The sequence below is a fragment of the Lampetra fluviatilis genome, chromosome 62 (genome assembly GCF_964198595.1).
Source record: "Lampetra fluviatilis chromosome 62, kcLamFluv1.1, whole genome shotgun sequence".
Taxonomy (NCBI): Eukaryota; Metazoa; Chordata; class Hyperoartia; order Petromyzontiformes; family Petromyzontidae; genus Lampetra; species Lampetra fluviatilis.
The window spans coordinates 273149-295197 of NC_136336.1; the positions used below are offsets into that span (position 1 = coordinate 273149).

General features: G+C 46.5%; 1 protein-coding gene across 4 annotated transcripts in view; it reads right to left on the reverse strand.

Moving 5' to 3' along the window:
- Positions 1-22049, reverse strand: part of LOC144951463 (SWI/SNF complex subunit SMARCC2-like) — a 111218-nt gene that overhangs the window by 83431 nt on the left and 5738 nt on the right. For all 4 annotated transcript variants that reach the window (XM_078881755.1, XM_078881756.1, XM_078881753.1 and 1 more), the window contains exons 3-8: positions 17405-17490; positions 17192-17273; positions 12586-12678; positions 11448-11520; positions 9850-9919; positions 6856-6931 (exon numbers count right to left, since the gene is read on the reverse strand). In XM_078881755.1, coding sequence (XP_078737881.1) covers positions 6856-6931; positions 9850-9919; positions 11448-11520; positions 12586-12678; positions 17192-17273; positions 17405-17490 — 480 coding nt within the window. The remainder of the gene's footprint in view (positions 1-6855; positions 6932-9849; positions 9920-11447; positions 11521-12585; positions 12679-17191; positions 17274-17404; positions 17491-22049) is intronic.

The window sequence follows — 22049 nt, forward strand, 5'->3', positions numbered from 1 at the left end:
CACCCCGACTGCCTTCTCCTTCCGGTTTACCCGCTTAAGGACCCCCTACCTTTCACCCACGTCACCTGGCTCCGCCTCCTCGTGACGTCACATCCGGAAGGTCGCTTTCGCCCGCATTACACCACCCTCCCCCATAGAAAAAACCCAGCCGACCTCGGCTGAACAACACCAAAGCGTAATGCGGTGAACCGACCTTCCCCCTTAAAGGACACTAAGCATGCAATATAACAACAAGAACAACACACAAGTAACATCGACGAACGTACGAAAGCATGCGATAAATACGACGGCAAGAACAAGAACAATAACAACATACAATCAACGAAACGTAAGCGATTTGGAACGAGTGCGGGTCGCCGGCCCGTCCCGGACGGTCGGCGGCCCACTTGTAGAACGGGGACGCGATCGAACACGAGAAATGACAGGGGGTAATTCCCCTGCTGCGATTGGAAGTCCACCGACATCTCGTGTCCCTGACGAATCAGTCTTGGTCGTATTCCGCGAATGCGCCTGCAGCGGGGTCGGAAGGGTCGCCGGGCTTGAAGGTACCGCAGCCCTGGCAGGCGCCCTCCGAACAGGCCCACTCCTCCCCCGCGGTGTCACGGTCGGCCTGTCTGGAACAGGTACGACAGGCGCTCTAGCAAGATCAATGGCCGCAGGCGGGGAAGAGTCAGAGTCAGCAGCAACAGACCCCGGCAAGGCAACATTGGGAGATGACGCATCACGTAGGGGAGCAACATATGGTTTCAACCGCGACGTATGAACAAACCAACGGCGAGAACCAAACTGAACGCGCGCCGACTGTGGATTGGGAACCTCAATGAGGCGCACAGGACCATGCCAAGGTTTGTGCAATTTAGGAGAGGTCCCCGGCCGCACCTGCGGGCAATGGAGCCAGGCCAGGTCTCCCACCTTCCAGGGGCACTCCCCCTCAGACTGCCGAGCATACCGCTCGTTCCGGGCCTGGGCTTTGGCCGTAGCCACGCGGGCGTTTTCCCGCGCCTCCGTAACCCGGCGAACCGTGTCCTGAATGTATTCAGGGAGTGGTTTACGAGGTCCCTTCACCCCAGTACCCAATTGCACATCCACCGGAGGCACGTTTTCCCGACCATACATAAGGTAAAACGGCGAATACCCTGTAGCCGCATGGGGCGTCATCCTGTACGCCGAAAGCACTCCGGGGATGTGCAGATCCCAATCCGATTGCTGTTCACTCACAGTATGGCAAAGCATGGCAGACAATGTCCTGTTCAGCCGCTCAACCATACCATCCGTCTGCGGATGGTATGGAGATGTCCGTATCTTCTTAGTCCCAAGGCCTGCGCACACTTCAGCCAATAATTTAGAAGAGAAATTTCGGCCCTGGTCCGTGAGGAGTCTCTCCGGCGCCCCCTTGTCCATAATGTACCCAAACAAAAAGGCGTCGGTGATGGCCGCGGCCGACTGATCGGGCAACGGCCAGGCCATCGGCCAACGGGAGAGATACTCAACCCCTACCAGCAAATATTTATTTCCCCTCGCCGATGGTGGGAAGGGTCCCAATATGTCCAGTGCCACCAATTCATTGACTCGAGACACCTGAATCGACTGGAGAGGCGGCACGTAAGGATGTTTAGGCGGCTTACGCCGGGCGCATTCAGGGCACGCGCGCACGTGCCCTACGACATCTGTCGCCATGCCGTGCCAAAAATAATGACGTTGTAACGTCAACAAGGTCTTCTGCACCCCTAAATGCAATAGTGTGTCACAATGGAGAGTTCTAATCAACTCAAATCGCAAGGACGTTGGTACCACCACACGCCAGCTTTCCTGAAACCTTTCTTGCCACATAAGCAGACCATCTCGGAGAGCGGTTCGCGGCCCCACAGCCGAACTCGGACTCCCATTGTCCCTCATAGACCGTTTCCGCATGGACAACAACGACTCGTCCATCATCTGTTCCCGAATCCAGACAGACCGCGGCAGATTCAAAACCCCATCAGTCGGTCCCGGTTCCATCGGAGTATCCGACTTCCCGACGGCCAACGTAAGCGGCTGAGGGGGGTTCAGAATCGGCGAACACCTATGCGTCCCCGACGCACATTTACAAGGGGCGCGCCCTGGTAATCTGGAAAGTGCGTCAGCGTTCGCATGGCGCACTCCCTTCCGATGTTGAATTTGGAAGGAAAATTCCTGCAGCGTGTCCAACCAACGTGCCCACTGTCCCGATGGCTGGTCCATTTTAAGTGCATATTGCAAGGCCGCATGATCCGTACGCACAATAAAAGAACGACCGTAAAGGTACGGTCGAAATTGCCGTAGGAAAAAAACAACCGCCAAAAGTTCTCTACGAGTGACACAGTAGCGGGTTTCCGCAGGCGACAAGACTCGGCTACCATACGCCACGACGCGCTCTACGCCCCCTTTAGACTGTGATAATACCGCCCCAATACCTGTGTCACTCGCGTCCGTATCAAGAATGAAAGGGCGATCAAAATCGGGATAATCCAATGTCGGGGCCGTAGCCAATAGATCACGCAGACTCCGAAAGGCCGCCTCTTCCGGCTCTCCCCAAACAAATTTCCGTCCTTTACCCGTAAGGAGATGCAAGGGCCTCGCAATCGTCGCAAACCCCGGCACAAATCTTCGGTAATACGAGGCAAATCCCAAAAACCGCCGAACATCCCCCACAGAGGCCGGAGTCGGCCAATCCCGGACACACGCCGTCTTTTCCGGATCCGTGGACACCCCCTCTGCACTCACAATGTGCCCCAAATAACGGACGGACCGTTGCAGTAGGTGGCATTTCTTTGGTTTGAATTTCAAATTGGCAGAGCGCATCCTCGTGAACACTGTCTCCAGCCGCGTTAAATGTTCCTCAAATGTGCGGCTGAACACAATAATATCGTCCAAATATATAAGACACGTCTCCCACTGCAACCCCGTCAAAACGAGCTCCATCAATCTTTGAAATGTAGCAGGGGCCGCATTCAATCCCATCGGGAGGCAGTTGAATTGAAATAACCCCTGCGGCGTACGGAATGCGGTTTTCTCCCGTGAGGACTCGTCAAGGGGAAGCTGCCAAAATCCCGAAGAGAGGTCCAGTGTGGAAAAGAACTTAGCCCCCGACAATGCGTCAAGGGAGTCGTCCATACGCGGCAGGGGGTACGCATCTGCCACCGATATCTTATTCAATTTCCGGAAATCGACACAAAATCGCAAGTTGCCATCCTTTTTCTTAACCAAGACCACAGGAGCGCCCCATGGGCTGTTAGATGGCGATATAATGTCCGCAGCCAACATGTCTTCCACCGCCCCCCGAACGTGTTCTCGCTCCGCTGGACTCATCCGATGCGAATTTAACCGAATAGGGGCAGCGTCGCCCGTCTCAATGTGATGGGAAAGCAACGATGTGCGTCCCAAATCCAAATCGTCGGAGCTGAACACATCCGAATACGTCAGCAACAATTTACGCAGCGCATCACGTTGCCCCACGGACAGGGAAGAATTTTCGTCACATAAGGTAGCGATCCAACGATTATCCGAACCCCTTGGCTCGGAAACACCAGCGACCACTCCCCGGCGATGCGGACAATCGTGCGTCGCAAACGCCGTAGTGGCATGTGCCACAACCGTACCGGCCGGAACACGGATGTTTTCCACCCCCGCATTAAGCACCTGTAAAACCGGTAATTGATCCGGCCGGACGATGGTCTGTGCCCCAACTAACGCCAATCCCGTTGTTATCGTGGCAGATGGTGACAACAAGACCCCTAATGCTCCTGGCCGATTGGGCAGGGGCTTCCGATACCGCAAGGGTATAAGCATCTGTGAACCAGGTGGGATGTCCACAGATGCGACGGACAGCGCCTGCACCTGTACGGCCGAAGCAGGTCGCCCCCAGGGCGACGGCAGAAACGAGATTCGACGGCCCCCCGGCAATTCAATACAATTCTCATTGATTTTAATCAAAATGGGCATCTTAGCCAAAAAATCCGTGCCTAGTAAGCAAGGAACCGCCAAAGATCTCGATATTAACACCACGCCCGAAGCCGACACATCCCCTATAGATATCTTAGCATCCACCTGGCCCACGATACCCATACTACCCCCGTTCGCAGCGACGCAAGACCCATAAACCGGACGCACAGCCCCCGGCGGAATGCCCAACAGATGGAAAATGACATCCGATATAATAGTCGCAGACGCTCCCGAGTCGACCAAAATGCGCACGTCCACACCTTGTATGGACCCCGGTACAGTGGACGAACCCGAAGCGGCCGCGACAACTCTCCGTGCCAATTTGCGCCACTGCGTAACTGAATGAAAAGGCCCCGTCGATGGCCTTTCTTTAACAACAACAATAGGATCGCGCAACAAAGGTGGTGGGTGAGGTGTAAAGCCTTGCCGAGTGTCTGGTGCGTGCCGACATGCCTGTTTCGGAGGTTCCTTGGTCGGCTTGTCCGGTGTTGTGTGCTCCTGCTGCGGCGGACCCGGGAAGCGAGCCCAGCAATCTTTGGCGTAATGGCCCCTACGGCCGCAGCGGAAGCAATCGGCCTCGTTGCGCCGAAGCGCAGGTCTTGCATCCCGGCGGCCCCGTCCCGATGGCGTAGCGCGCGGCCCCGGCCTTCCGCGTCCCGACCATGGAGAGGAGGCAGCCGTCAGCTCCTGTGGACCCCGCTCGTCCGGCACATAGATCGCCCTTGTGGGGTCCCACCCCATCGCGCCTCCTTCCTTGACGGGCCCACCGGTCCATGCCGCCACTTGCTTCCAGCGACGGAGATTAAACTGCGCATCCAGACACTTTGCTGCCGCCCGGGACGTGAGCTTCTCATGCCCACACACAGGCATGGGGATCCCCAGATCCCGAGACAGCTCCAGCATTTTTCCCAATATGAGAGGCTCGAGCAGATCCTGTGGCGTGTCAGGATATGCTGCCATGGCCAGCTCCAACACCGCACCCCTGAACGCCACGGGCGATTCTTCGGGTGCTCGTTGTCGTTGAGCGAATCGCCGATGCGCGTCGTCAGGTGGCTCATAGGCGTCGGCCATTTCCTCAAAAACTCCACATAAAGTCTTCTTCTTATCGGCCGTTATGGAACGGAAAAATCGAACAGATTCGTCGTCCAGTAGAGTCGGCAACACTTCCAAGGCCTCCGCATCGGTCCATCTTGCTGAACGAACCGCCGCCAAAAATCGGCAGGCGAAAGCGCTCCAATCGCCCCCGATAGAGAATTCCTTAACTGTAGTAAGGTGGCGACTCCGATTCCTCTTTACGCCGTCTTCCAATGATGGTTGTTCCGGAGGCAAATTCAAAATGGCGTCGGCCCGCGGCGTGGCCAAGATGGCGGTTTGGCGCCGCGGAGCGCGCAAGATGGCGTCTTCTTGCCGCGTGGCCAATGGCGGCGGCAGGGCAGGCAACGTGGCGGCCCGTGGAGCACCTTCTTGTTCCATCGTCGTCCTTGGCGTAACGAGGTGACATAGATGCGCCAGGACGTCCTTGAGTGTCTCCAGTTGTTCTGCCACCTGTTGCCATCTTTGGTCCGCGTCCGATGTTGTTGACGGACCCGCCATCGCGCCGACATCTTCCACGCCCGTCCCCGTGCTCGCCTCAGCAGGGCTCTCCTCCACCACCCCAGCAGAATCCGTGGTCGGAGGGAATTCGTCGTCGTCGGACGAAGAAGCCGATGCTGGCGCCGGGGGAATTTTCTTCCTTACTTGCTTAGACATGCCGTTTCACTTCTGACCCCAGTGTAATAAAAGACTTGACCACGATCTCTGGCTCAGTGTCCTTTATTCGGTCCGTACTGCGTTCCCACACGGCTGTCTCTCTTATTCTCTCTGTGCTGGTTCCGATGTCACTCCAGTCCACATCAGCAGCCCTGCTGCTGTTCTTGTCGCTCTTGCAGCCCCACAGCAGCTCCGCTGCTGTACTCTCACACAGCTCCCTTGGCTGTTCCTGCTGCAGCTCTGACAGCCTCTTGCTGTCTCGCCTTCTCGTCGCTCCTGCGACTCTTGGCAGCCACCCCGCTGCCCCTCACACACAGCCTTACTGCCTATCTCTATCTGCAGCTTTACACCTCCCAGTAGCTCCCTACTGTTCCCAGGGTTGGCTCCCGCTTCTGACGGTGCCCCCTCGGCTCGTACGCCCGCGTGGCCCCACACCTTTCCATTCACACCCCGACTGCCTTCTCCTTCCGGTTTACCCGCTTAAGGACCCCCTACCTTTCACCCACGTCACCTGGCTCCGCCTCCTCGTGACGTCACATCCGGAAGGTCGCTTTCGCCCGCATTACATTATGAAGCTTGTTTACCCAGGAAAGCCTCGCAGAGTCAAACTATTTTAGGAGGGTCCAGCCACCTGTTTGCTGACGGGGGTGATCTTGCTGCTGTGTGTGATCCCAATTGAGTAATTTCAGGTAATTTTCACAGGTCTGGGATGTTTGGCCACCATCACTTACATTCGGTGTTTGTTTTTTTACTGTGGGAGGAAACAGCTGAACACCAATAGAAGACTCGCGGACAACAGGGGGAGAGATCATCTAAACTCCACACGAAGAGAGGCTCGAGTGCGATGCACAGGTGTTACCGCTGCGCCACTCTTACATTTTCGCTCATGACGGGCACAAATGTGAACCAAAACAACTCAAGGGGACTCCATGCTGTAGACAAGGCAAAAACCTCTCTCTGTGACCCTTCCGCATCATTACATAAAGAGGAGTTATGGCTTCTAGGACATAACTACAAATATACTTCCCTTGCAAAGAGACGTAAGCAATGTTGCATATGTTTGCTGAATCTTGGCTAGACAATGGTGAAATTAACGAAAGTAATGTGCGGCTCACGTGTCGTGGAGTAAAGGGTGGCTGCCCTCACCTTCCAGGGGGTGACAGGATGAGGTGCCTCTTCCACTGGTAGCACTGCTTCGCTCACGGGCAGCCACGAGTCAGAGCTGTCACAGGAAGCACAACACCCCTTGGGTTAACACTCGCACATACGGCATGTGCAATGCTAAACTAACACAAACAAAACTAGTATTAATTTTACCAGGTGAGGCCCCCACTGAATTATATAGCTCTTTTTCACATGCGACCTGGCTATCACAAACGATAGCTAAACGATAGCCTTATCATCTTGTGGAAAAGTATAGGAGCCAAATACTCTAAATGCATGTTGATTCTAAATGTGAAAGGAACAGAGGACCCGGAGAAAAATGTACGTGACCATGTAGATAACATGCAAACTCCAAATATATACAAATGTAAAGAGTCGGGATCTAACCCACGACCTCCTGTATACCAGGCGAGGAAGTTAGCATGTGGCCACCATGGTGCACAAGTCCGATATACACATAAAGACAAAGATCCCCGTATAGCCTTAACACACTGTCGGGGCAAGTGCCGTTAGCGAGCACCTATAAAAGCTGGCACGGCATACGAGGGGATGGGTGGCCAGCACTATGTCCGGCCACATTTGTCTCCTCAGTGGTGATGTTTACAAAAGACACCAGGTACTCATTTGAGGCTGAGTCGACCCAGGGGAGGCCTAGGAATGGTTCAGATAATAGTCACTGGTGTTGGCCATGAGCAGGAATCGAACTCGGGTCGCTGGGTTCATAGCACAGAGCGCAAACTGGTACACTACCGCTCCCCGGCTATACACATACCACATAACACACGTGCATTACCCAAGCACCAAGTCCCCATCCACAAGATTGCTCATCAATGAAAGAAACCCTTGGCTTCAGAGAAAATTAGTTCAACAGGATAAGGATGGTTTTGGCAGAATGTTTCATCTGGCCCTTTGAACTTCAAGGTATTTATCCTCAAGCCCTTTTTCCAACATAGCGTTAAGCATTTTATCTCACATTTCCCATAATACCACCGCACTTATTCAAAAACTCAACACACCTTTCCCAGTCCACAGACACCATCAGTGCGCAGATTTGGATGATGAGAGAAGGTAACTCGCCAAATCCAATTCACGTATATATTTCCTTAAAAATGCACAATGTAAATGGGATAACAAACGAGGCTGCTGCCCATACTCAAGAGCACAGGGATTTCACGTTGATTTTGCTTTCCAGAGCTCTAGAAGTACATTTAATGATGAGATCATGAGATAATTAAATGTGGTGGTGGTGGCAAGGCTCAGCGGTAGCGCTCACCGCTCTAGGCACAGGTTTGCTTCAGGCAGGCTGCCCGGGTTTGTACTCTGTGGGTGTACTCAGCATAAAGTACATGACATCTACTTCGGTGTGGATAATAAAGATCCTTGTGATTAATTACTTAAACTACTATTTTTTATTTTATCAGGTAAGGCCCCCCGAAGGAAAAACTGGAGGATCTGGAGAAAAATCCACGCAACCACAATGAGAGAGAAATGCAACTTCAAATATGCAGGCGACAGGGTTGGAATAAAACTCAAGACCTCCTGTAAACTATGCGAGGAAGAGAACATCTCCTAGCTAATTTAAAACGTAGTCTTTCGTGACCAATATTATCCATAAAAGGTTTGTGGGTTACATCGCATGAATATAAATGTGTCACTTAACCTGCCACCACCTGACACAGCCAATTAGTAAGGTTTGTCACGTAAATAAAACATGCAAATTCGTTACTAGTTCAGCACATTGAACTAGTACTTGTGTAATCAGATAGTGACATCGACTGGTTGGTAAAGGGTAGCACGGGTACAGGCACCATTATAAACATTATCCAATCCCCAAGGGAGAGGTGAAGGGCAGGGCTGGCCGAGAAACTCCGAGAACCGGCTAGAAAGTTCCACGCGAGGGCGTGGCCGGAGGCGGAGCCTAGCCGCGCCTGCGAGAATATAAGCGGAGGCGGAGGAGGACTCGAGGTCGGTGTGAAGTCTTGGGTCCGGACTGCGCCGCTGCTCGCAGTCATCTCTCTCCGTCGTTCGGCCACGTGGCGGATCTCCGGCAAAGCTCCACCCCTCTCCCCGGCACGCCGTCAGCCGGCGGCGAGACCGGGAGCGGACGGGCAGAACCAGCCATGTGATCAACCGTGTGTGTAGTCTGTAGAACGTAACATCTAAGTGTGTACCTGGAGAGGACGCCGATAACGTTGGCCTGTGCCGTGCCGTACGTGGAATAAAGAAGAGTACCCCTCTACACGACGTGTTGTGGAAGTCGCACATTACACTTGTATTGTAAATATTGTGAGTTTACTCTTCAACACACCGGTGTGATGAACTAGTAACTAATTGGCATGTTTTGTTGACATGGCGGGTTTAACGACACATTTATATTTATGCGATCTAACCCAAAGAAACCTCTATTGTTGATTGCTCTGCCTTGTGCCAACATGCTCAAGTAGTGCCACATTTCTGGCACCAATCTCTCGTCATCGTCATCCCATTCTCTGTGCTCTTCCTCTCTTTCAGGTTCCTTCAATTTCTCCAAACAATACGCTTTTAATTTTCCTGTTGTCGTCCATCCTAAATATGTGTCTAAATAGTGCCAGTTTCCTTCTCAGATGTTCTTCAATGTGCAACCTTTTTCTTACTTCTACGTTAGTCACTCTTTGGGTCCAGTTTAGATGCAGCAGTATCCTTCTGTAGAAATATATTTCCAGTGCCAACATCTTATCTCTTTCAGTCTTTTTCCATGTCCAATTTTCATAGGCATAAAGCTGTACTAAACACGCATGTTCTGAAGATGTTCAATTTGGTCTTGTAGCTGACTTTCTTGCTTTTCCAGATGGTATTGAATCCTGCCATTACTCCTTTTGCCTTTGCAAATTCTCGCTCGTATGTCATTTATGCAGTCGTTGTCCCATGTCAGTAGACTTCCCAAGTATACAAATGTCCTGAGAATAAAAAGCGTAATAAAATGTAAAAAAAACAGACCTGTCAGCCATGTAGCCCCAATGTAGCAGCACTTGCTTGTCCTTCCTCTGAATGGGACGAACCCAATCTTCTGTAAGACAGCGATCAGGATTCCACGTTTAGCCAACAAAGGACATGGTGACAGAGAAACAAATATAGTCAAACTTGTAATCATTTCCACCAGCAATTCTAATGCTCCAGGCCTTGTAACTCCCCCCCCCCCCCCCCACAATGCACTGTTTCAAATTCAACGATCATTTTCATTCAATGGAAAATGATGATGCTGGTGCACGAGTGATAGGGGTTGATCACGGAACGCTGCTGCACTGCAGGGGGTCACGAGTGCCGGAGGTCAAGAACCATTGATCTCTTGTTTTACCAAGGGGTTGTGTTCTTGCAAAATGGCGCGTAACTCAAAATCGCGTAAATTAAATGTAATTTTCCCATAAGAAATAAAGAAAATGGTTGGGGTTAGCGAGAGCATGCTATCAAACCTAATTCTTACGTCTACATATTTCCCTGGTTACAGCGCACATATTATATATTTCTTATACTACCATACATGTATTAAGTATAGTAACGGCCTATTTAAAATCAGAAAATAGATATTTTTTATAAGTAAAACAAAAAGATGTTTGACACATAGTGAGATGCTTGAGTATGGCATACTGAGGCTGGTGGAGGGGAGGGAAAGAGTAGAGTGGTGGGGTTACTGGAGAGAGAGAGGGGAGGGGGTCGTCATTATCGGATGATGACGATGGTGGAGATGATGGCACGTTAGAATGTGTGCGCCAGGACAGTTCACGCGGACAAGATCTTCAAAATGGCGTGCGAGGAGGACATGCTGATGCTGCCCCTACTTGTGGTTGCCGTACTGCTGCACCTCAAGCATCGCAACTGAACTTTGCTGGCCGACTGACGATTAGCACACAGCGCGTTCTGTACACCATGGCCAAAGCGCTGGAGCTCGCTATTTCAATAATAATGCACGCATAACAAAAATATTTGCGTAAATTTATCTAACGCGCCATTTAAAAATCATGTTACGTAAACACCCGTAAAACGCGAGGCGACTGTACCAGGCGAAGTAGTTAACATCATGCCACCGTGGCACCCTCAATCAGTCAATCAGAATCACTTGAGTCTCAACAGTTTTTCAGGAGGATCCTACCAAGTTTTTACAGTAGGAGGCGATGCTGCTGCTGCGTGTAATCCCAATCCAGTAATTTCCGATGTCATTTTTCAGTATTGGTATATTTGGTCAATAACAGTTACACTGTACAGTATTTTTTTGCCATGACCATGGGAGGAAAGATGAGAGCCCGGAAGAAACCCACACAGAACAGGGGGAGAACAAAGACTACACACAGAAAGGCACCCGAGTTAGGAATCAAATGCAAGGCCTTCTTGCCCGTGATACGCGAGTGTTACCACTGCGCCACTCTGTTGCGCCCTCGGAAAAAAACCTGTCTTTTTTATTAACCGTTAGTTCATGAACAGGAAGATAACAGCTCAGAGGGGTTTCTTTGTACATGTACCACAATGCGACTTCAATGAATCTCTTTAAGCCTTAATGCTCTGAATCATTGCTACACAGCACCATGCAGCTGAGGTCTCACCCTCTGCAGGAGGAGCTGGTGGCGCAGGATACACAACGTGAGTTGCAAAGCCTTTATCCTCTGTGGTTGTAGCCTGTGGAGAGATAGTTAAATCGGTACATACATTAGCACACTCGGCTGATACTGCATCATATGACGATCCATATACAGGGACTCCTCTACTTACCAATGAGTTAGGTTCCAGAGATCTGTTCGTAAGTCCAACTTTACTCCTGTCGATTGCAAACATGTTGTACGGCGTGTACCGACATCTATTGCACGGTGTATAAACTTACTACTCTCCATCTGATCAGGCAAATGGACATAGGGACAGGTTTGTTCATATCTCTGAAAGTTTGTATCTCTGAAAGTTCATAAGTATAGGAGTCCCTGTACAGGCATACCCCGGTTTACGCCCAGGATGTGTTCCTGAAAACCAGAACGCAAATCGAAAGTACTTGAATCAAAGCATTTTTGGTGGATTGTAATGTGGTACAGTCCCGAAACAGAAGATGCTCAGTCACCAAATTGCGCATCTATACTGTACAACCATCGGTGTGAAAAGTAAGTGTATATTATTGATATATAACCTTGCTTATTACACTGTACGCATTATTATTAGTTGTTTATCCTATAAAAAATAGTTTAAACGTCTATAAAAATAGTCTCCATGAATACGGTATGTGGGGGAAAAATATTCGTAGAGTACAAGGGAAAGAGACTGTAGCCAGTCAGGGATGCTGACGCTTGAATGTTTGCCGTGGAACGTAAACAATGTTGGGTCTTCATGGTAAAGTTAGTAAATGTCAAACACGCTATGGCGAGGTACCAAAGTACATAAAGCTGGATTGGGTATCAGTAAGTTGACTACGTTATAGTGAAAGTACATAAAGTGGGAGGGCGTAAATCGGGGTGTTACTGTTCAGAAAATCCCACCGCGTTTGTTACCTTGTGGATTGATCATGACTGATGATATACCATATATTTATTTTAGAACTAAGAAATGTCTAAATGTACTCCTATCCCAGGTGTCTCATTTAAAGCAGGTATTGTAAAAAAATAAAAAGGCCGTATTTCTTTTCAAGAAATTCAATGAAAAATAAAGTGTTGCGAGTGCAGATTTATACCCAGCTGCACTGGCTATAAACATTCATATTACCTGGTGTTTGCGTGCAATGTCTTTCAGCTTGGCAGTCAGCTTGGGGTCAAGATCTGGCTGTAGAAATATTATTGGTCTGGAAATGAGTCCATTCTATTGAATGGGGAGAAAAGAAATATGACATGAGTAAGGATCATTAAAACCTTGATGGCTATCATCATCATTATCATCATCACCACATGTTTTGCAAATACAGTAAACCCTTATTGTTTGCGAGTTTTATAATGGCGTGTTTGTATATTAGCAACAATTTTATTCCTGCACAATTTTTTATTTTAAATACAGGCGGTTCCCGCTTTTACGATATTACAATGCATTCCCGGAAACCCCGTCGCGTTAAATTGGATCGTCATGAATGGGATTCTGTTTTCCCAAAGTCAGTAGAAACATCACTTGCCGATGTATCTTTCCTTTTATCGGCCATATTTAACAGGGTTTAAGAGGTAAATATCCACAAAAACACTTGAGAATAACAAAAGCTCCACACCAAGTCACATTGGAAACCAGACTGACTCTTCTTCTTCTTGGTTCTTTCGGTAAAGTCACGTAGAAGGGAAGTAATAAAATAATAAAAATAAAACATAATAAAATGAAATAATTCTCACAAAAAAATACAGACTGACTCTGTTCAAATGCATTCGGAGTCGTGTTGGAAGATGCACCGCACCGTATGTAGCCAACCGTGCTAATTGGAGGTACAGTGTATGAATGTTGAGCTTCTTTCGCACCGTACATAACCAACCATGCTAATCGGGGGTGCGAAAGTCACCTGCATGATGCTCTCCCTCTCAGTCTGTCGTTGCCTGCTGCACTGTTTACACGCCGAGTGCTTCCCTCTACACTTCCTTTAGAATGATCTACTACTCCGTTACAGAAGGATCTACTCCTCTGTTACCGTTAACCATGGCCACAAAGCGAAAAGGAAGTGACATTATGAAAGTCAAGTGTAAATAAAAACGTATGATATGCATTTATTTATTCACAAGTTCATGAAGCCTCTCTTCGCGAGGAAAAAGTTTTCAATAAATATAATAATTAACCTGATATGATTTAAAAAAAAAATTACGATCAGACACTAACAACGACTCCAAAAATGTGTATTTTTCCGAAAAAAAATTGTTGACGACTTGATTAAACTTCTTATATTTAAAGATGTACCCATCGGAAACTGCTCAATTGAAAGATTCCATTCTTTTTTCCAATAAATAACTAAAAATAATTAACTTAACACTCTATGAGGGGAAGCTCCTATCTTTTACCGTTGTCAAATTATACAGATTTGATCATAAAATGTGTTTTTTTTTCATTCACGACCGCTTTAATCCAAAATATATAAAAAACAATAAAATATAGAACAATGGTTCTCGCTTTTATTTAATTTTGTGTTTAACGCTCTATCAAAAGAAAAAACCCCGCATTCTTATATTTTGAATGGTTTCTGAATGACACGTACAAACTTAAAATGAAAACAAATCTCAGATTTTTAGACTTTTCCCGTTGTTTGTGTCCTAAGAGTTACCTATGCACCAAATGTCAGCTTTCTACCTTGTCGGGAAGTACCCTAGAGGTTGAGACGTAGATATAAAAATACATACAGATTAATGTCTTATTTATATAGATTCATATTTGCACTTTTAAAAAATGCGTATGTTCATCATTATTAAAGGCACACAATACTCTACAAAATATATATTGATTTATATATACAGTGTATATGTTTATATATAGTGTATATGTTATCTCCATATATATGTAGGGGTGTTAGAGAGAGAGCCGTTATGCATGGCAGCTTATGGGAAACAAACACAGTGGGCGGGGCTACGTGAGTGCACGGGGGGGGGGGTGCTCTCAACGACGTCCGCACCAGGCAGCCCGGGGCCCCACCCCTCAGCGGGGGTTGAGTATAAAGGGGGATGTGTCAGAGGGCTCGGGGCAGAATGTTAAAGCTAAACCAGTGAAGACCGAAGATCGTCTAGCTAGAGCCCTGGACTCCCCTGGGACGCCGCCCTTGTCAGGGCCGCGCAGGACCGAGCCAGCGGCGTGGTCCCGAGAACCAGAGCTAGTGCTCTGGGACTCTGGGTACCGTAGCCCGACTTACCAGTGTCGGGCCAGACAGCCTCCCCTAGCCCGTTAGTGGAGGACTAGGAGGTAGGTCAGAGATAGCTAGCAGTGTATTCCCAGCTAGCCGGGTGAGGGGGCCGATACCCCCTCTAGTATTGTATGTCCACAGTTGTGACTACTTGTACGGAATAAATACGTGTGCCTCACCAACGGTGTCCAAGAGTCATCAACGGTACTTCATATATATAAAAGGCAAAGTTGTGAATATGTGTGTCTGTTCAAAATGTTTAGCGTACTTCCCGACATGCAACAAACTGGAAATTTGCCATGTGGGTACTTTCTAGACTGTATACCATGCAAAAATTATAAAAATACACTTTTCCTTTTTTTTTGGGGGGGGGGGGGGGAGCTCAATAATGAGCTGTGATGTGAAATCTGTCACGTGACCCGTGCACGTGGAAGCATAACGCATTGTAGTGTAGAGGTTAGCGCGCTGTGCTACGAACCCGGTGACCCGAGTTCGATTCCCTCTCACGGCCACCACCGGTGACGATTATTTTAACCGCTCCTGGGCCTCCCCTAGGTCGACTCAGCCTCAAACGAGTAACTGCTGTGGTGTGTGAACATTGCCACTGGGGAGACAAAGGCGGCCGGGCGTGCTGCTGTCACCCACCCCCTCGTATGCTGTGCCGGCCTTCATAGGTGCTCGCTAACAGCACTTACCCCTACAGTCTGTTAAAGCTATATGGGGGATCTTTGTCTTTGGAGCGGTAGTGTAGTGGTTAGCGCACTGCGCAACGAACCCGGCGACCCGAGTTCGATTCCCGCTCACGGCCACCACCAGTGACGATTATTTGAACCGGTCCTGGGCCTCCCCTAAGTCGACTCAGCCTCAAACAAGTAACTGTTGTGGTGTGAACATCGCCACTGGGGAAACAAAGGCGGCCGGGTGTGGTGAATCCAAGTCCCGGGCGAAGCCGGGTCGTACAGCTAATGTGTTAATATATGCGAATATTAAGGGTTCACTGTCATATGTTTGCTCGTGATGAACTCAGTGGAAAAATTACAGAGATCATGAGAAGTTTATATATAAAAAAAAATGAGCTACAGATGATATTCAGTCTTAGAATCATGGAAATCGCACCAACATAGGTAATACTCTTTGGCTGTTTCGGTAAAGTCACGTAGGTATAAAATAAATAAATACATAATAAAATGAGATTTATTTTCTTTTATACCTACGTGACTTTACCGAAAGAACCAAAGTGTATGGATTCCTGCAGTCACGAAAGCTTAAAATCAACATAGGTAATGCTACATATTTCAATATTTCAATCCTTAATGTGTTTAAACCAGACATGATCAAATATACCAATTAAACATTATTTTGCAAATACCGGCAATTAAGCTTTCAAGAAGTCATGCATAGGCACGGATTCTGTAATCCTTTTCAAAGTGTTTGTCCTCGGAAGTATTAATCAGAGACAATGTTGCCTTCAGAGATGCTCAATGAGGTGACATCACACAGCACATGACATGTGATGTCACACATGAGGTAGTTGGCAGGGGAGACATGTGCATTACGTGGGACCCCGTGGGATGATGTCACAGGCAATGACATCATGGGGGAATGTGTCATGTCATTGTCTGAGCCGAACAGCCTAAATCATCAAATATTTTTATTGGCAAGTTTTTGGCAAACCTTTGATAAATTTGACGAGTATTCTATCTAATAGCAATTACAGTTCATATTAAAATTGTACTTAAATTGGACTATCTTTCGAGTTATCGTGACCCCCCCTCCCAGCTACAGACTGACGGAGAGACAGACACCGACACACAGAGCTAATTCAACAATATATAATTTTAGTTGGAAAACGTTTAGAAATGCATAATAGTAATATCTCAAAATGCTAATATTTGATATACGAGGTTTCAGTATGAGGAACTTTGAATTCATTACCATTATAATCGTGGTAAAAATTCAAGTTAAATAATGAACCCACTAAAATGAATAAATAAATAATAAACATATCCACATATGGTATTACATAAATAACTATAAAATTAAATAAGATAAGTTTTTTGAGCATTGCGTATGTGCACGATGCGTCATATAATCTTTGTTTACATTTGATTCGGCCAATGAGCGCGCAGCAACGCACTGTGTACAGAGGTATGATGGTGTGTGGTGGGCAATGCAATCTGACAACTGCACCGAAGACTACATCGGCGAGTGTGAACATATCTTACAGAACAGTACACTATGTTTCTTTAGTTTATGTCAGTAATTAATTTTAATACTGTACAGTATAAAATAGAATATTTTCGATATAGTTTATGTTCACAATATGAATAGGTTATGACGTTCTTATGGCATGAAATGGCAAGTTATGAATGCTGGGAACGCATCCTGATAGTACTGTTATTAGTTGTTCAACATACAAAGGTTCAAGATACGGAATGATGCATCTACTTCTTATATCGATGTATTACTGTACACAGTGTACTGAGATTGTTCACACAACTTTGCGAGTAACTTTACCTGTAGCAGAGCCTTCTCGACTGAGACCAACAGCTCCGTGTTGCTGTCAACTCTTGACGGGCTCTGGAAGTCAAACCGCCGCCTGTGCAGTGAAATGCACGGCCGCAGAAAACAAACCAAAGTCAAACGGTAAAGTTGGCCAAGTTCCCCCCCCCACATCTCGTTGCTGCAAATCTCGCTCTGATTTGTGCACCTAGGGAAGGCAGGCCTTACCAGCTTTGCTCCTCCTTAAACTTGAACACTGAAGATAGAATGTGACAGAGCCCACCTCCGGGTTTGAAATCCAAAAAACATTTCATCTGTACAAAGAGAGCAAATGCACTGGTTAGGGAACAACTTCCACACGATATTTTTTTTAAGCAGATGGCATAAAGAGCATTAAAGCAAGGAACCAGCCATGATATGGTACTAAATTTAAGCTCTGGAATTGGTATTCCAACAGTGAAAATAAGGCTCTCATTTGTCAAACTATGATGATTTGTGCATATTCACTTATCAGCGAATATAAAAACCTCATATAACATGTTGTCTTCTAGTTATTCAATTGACATTGGTGATTATTAACTGTAAATTCGAATGTTGTGGAAGAGTTAGAAATTTGAAGTTCAATGTAAATTTGGTTAAATCTAAGGTTGTAAATATGCAAAACATAAAATCTTGACTTAAAGCTTTTGTGACTGAAGGAATTCATATTCTCGGGTCTTTCGGTAAAGTCACATAGATAGGTTCAAAGAAAATAACAAAAAACTACAACGTTTCGATCGCAACACAAGCGGTCGTCTTCAGGAAAAGTCAACCGCTTGTGTTGCGATCGAAACGTCGTAGTTTTTTTTATTTAAAAAAAAATTATTTGAACCTCTCTACGTGACTTTACCGAGAGACCCAAGAATATACAAAACATTTGCAAATGTTTATATTTTAGGCTGTTTTCACTGAAAGGGTAAGGTTAGCCTAACCTTATAAAAAGATTTTAAGATTGGGAAAAAGGTCCCAAAAGAGGAGTTGGTATTGACAATTTTTTTCAACTTTGCTGGTTGGGATTAGTTGAGAATATTCAATGTCTATGGCCTCAAATAATTATCCCATTGATAGTCAAAACAAATGATCGTTGAGACCTTTGTCAGGTTCATCACCCATTACATGTTTGAGTATTGTGCTAAACACTTGAATATATATTCTTGGTTCTTTCGGTAAAGTCACGTAAATAGAAAACAAAAACAATCTAAAACTTAAATATATGTGATTTCAGTCATCAGTTGGCAGAAAAGTAGGAAAAGTCCACTCTTGGTTCAATCTTAATTTTAGAACTTTCGTGACTGCAGGAATTATTATTTGGTTCTTTCGGTTAAGTCACGTCTAAAGATAAAATAATAAATTAATTTAATTTATTATCCACTCTTGGTGACTAGTTATTTTCATATAAACCAGCCCTGGCAGTCAGAATATTGTTTTAGAATGTTCAGATTATGTACAAAGTGGACCACTCATTAGTCCTGTCCAGTGGCAGTAAGACTGACCTCTGAAACGGCTGTGGAAGTAGCTAACATGATACTGACATGGAACAATGTTGGTGCTAGAGTGTGTATTTACATGAACAGTGCAACAGAGAAAATATTTTATAATTAACACAAAGTAAATAAAAGGATATGGACCTTGCTAGGATACATCGTTATCATGGACAATAGATGAACAACATAAGTGAGGTTAATGCAGCTGAGCGAGGCAACCGCACTATGAATGGCTAAAGTGAATACGGAGCAATGACATAAAGGAGCAGAAGGCGAAAAACTGACTGTGGCTGCACATAACTGCAGATAAACTAAACTAACTAAACGTTATATTTTACTAGGTAAGGCCCGCTGAGCTATATAGTTACTTTTTAGAAGCGACTTGGCCACAAATGATAGCCCAATGAAGTGGCTTATCTGATGGAAATGTATAGCAGTCTAAATGGCATGGTGATTTTAAATGTGGAGGAAAAAACTGGAGGTCCAGGAGAAAAATACACACGACCATGGGGAGAACATGCAAACTCCAATTTAACACGTAGGCTTTTGCGACTAATATCATCCATAAGAGGTTTTTTTTGGGGTTAGATCCCGTAAATATATAAATGTGTTGTTAAAACCCATCACCACCCGACACAGCCAACGGGTAAGGGTTGTCACGTAAACAGAACATGCCAATTCGTCACTAGTACCATTGGCACGGCTATTTTAATACATACAATAGAAAGGACACGATCAAAGGGCTCGCATAATGCACATGCATAATGTACGTTGACTCATGAATCCCCCCCCCCAGTTTGCGCAAGAGCGTAGAAATGTGGTCACCACTTCTATGCCTCTATATAGGCCTCGGCAAGGTAAGGTAAAAGTTAAAAGGTAAAAACAACGAGCCTATCTTTACCCTACCTTTTACCTTACCACAATACAATCACTCTACCCTACCTTTTACCCTTTAGCAGGTAAGGTAAAAGGTAAAAAGCAACGACCCTACCTTTTACCCTACCTTTTACCCAACCCCATACAAATTACCCGATTATAGGGTAATTACTAGGGAACTACACATGAACAAGGTTTATAATGGTAAATGTTGGGTAGAGCACTTTATTCATATAGAATACTCTCGATGATTCAAATTTTACACGCTTGTTGTCGTTGTTGTCGTTGTCGTCGTTGTTGAATCCTCAAATCATGTAACTACATTTTTACCCACTTCCTAATGTGGTATCGACTGCAAACTTGGTATACTTATGTCATACTGATGACAACACTGTATTCTATCATAAAAATTGTTTTAAACATTCTTTTTTATATGTTATGTTTCGGCTTGGGTCTAATTGTCCACGCTCAACTGACGTTGGCTGTAATTGGCCACGGTCCCTTACGTTATGGCAAGCTTCGGGGCCACTTCCTGGAGTCGTGGAGTTCTGCCATTACTAGTACATTTAATAAAAGCGTGTTTTTAAAAAAAGTTTGTTTTAATATTACGTATTAAATGGAGGCCACGGACTGCGCCACGGAGCTTTTAGTGGTAAACTAGGTACTGTATTTACTGGGTAATACTTCGCGCTACCTTTACCCTACCGGGTAATTCTTCCGAGCTACCTTTACCCTACCCTTTACCTTACCCCTTGGCATGTCGACACCTTTACCCATTAACCCGGTAAAAAGGGTAAATTACCTTACCTTGCCGAGGCCTACCTCTATATACGGAAAGAAACAGACTTCTCCATAAACCTGGCTGTCACCTGATGAAGCTAGTTGTAATTTCTGGCGAAATGTCATACTCATGTAGTGTTGTAAGGACGGACTTCTGGACTTCTTTATGGCACACACTGTTTATTATCTTAATACACAGTCCCTATCACACTAAGGGGTATATGGTCCCCTCACCCGTTACCCTCAGAAGGTACAAGCCTCCGGACTCTGCAGGCTGTCTAATCTCCCTGCTCTCCCAGCGTCCTCTGGCTGGACCTGGGGGATCTCTCTCCGACCACTGGTTACTCTGAGCCCGAGCCCTGATAAGGGCTGGAGGGCTTGGTCCAGGGTCCTAGACGTCTTCGGCCGACTTGGGTCTTCGTGTAGCAGAACTCCTCCAGAGCTCTCAGCGCTCTGGCTTTTATACCTGTTCGTGGCCGGGTTGTCCAATCCCCAGCCACCTTGTGAGACCCTCTGATTGGTCCTTCCCAATCTGGGTTTGGATCCTACCTCACCCCACTTGACCCTGACCGTTTGATTGAGCGGGAAAACCTTGTTTACGATCTGCTGTCACAGTTTGCGAACAGCGAGTAGTTAACACCACTACACTCAGATTGTAAACGTTGTGGCTTGGCTCTTCAACACACCGGTGTGCTGTACTAGTGACGAATTGGCATGTTCTGTTTACGTGACAACCCTTACTAGTTGGCTATGTCGGGTGGTGGCGGGTTTTAACGACACATTTATATATTTACACGATCTAACCCAAAAAAACCTCTATTATGGAAACTCCAAATATACAGGCATCAGGGTCAGGATCGAATCCGTGACCTTCTGCATACCAGGCGAGGTAGTTAAAATCTCGCCATCAGATGCGATGATCATGAAAGTCATGTATTGGTGTATGGGGGCCAATGCTCATAATCATCTAGGACAGGGGTTGGCAACCTGCGGCTCCGGCGCCGCACAAGACTCTTAAAGGACTGCCACGTGACATTATTTATTAAGGACCACCGTCTCGTATTCACATGCATTGCGGCACTTGAAATAGTTTTTTTTTACCGAATGAAAAAAAAAATGGCTCTTCTTGTTATTTTGGTTGCTGACCCCTGGTCTAGGAAATGTATGTTTGTAGCCAATAGTGCTAATCAGATGTGCAGTGAGAAGGACAACAATTATTGAGGAACGTATGTCTGAAGTGATTTATTTGAGACTGTGAAATCTAATATGGTGCTTAAAAATGAGAGGTGAAGGAACCAAAATGTCAAACAACACCACGGAATGAGCTGACACACCGCTTATTCTGTGGTAGTCCTCGGGTCGACGCCAAGTCCAATATATGACCCCAAATATGGATGGGGGACTTAACATATTGAGTGAAACTGAAGAACGTATGCACGTTGAACTTCTTTCGCAACCTTTGGTTCTTTCGGTAAAGTCACGTAGGTAGAAAAAATAATAGATCACGACGTTTCGATCGCAACGCACGCAATCGTCATCAGGCGCCTGATGACAATTCCTGCAGTCACGAAAGCTTCAAATCAAGATTTTTTCGCACCATACGTAGCCAACCGTGCTAATCGGGGAAGTAGTCTAAAGTAGCCAGGAGATCCCTAGCACAAAGAACATCTTTGTGAGTCTACGTGAAGATTGAA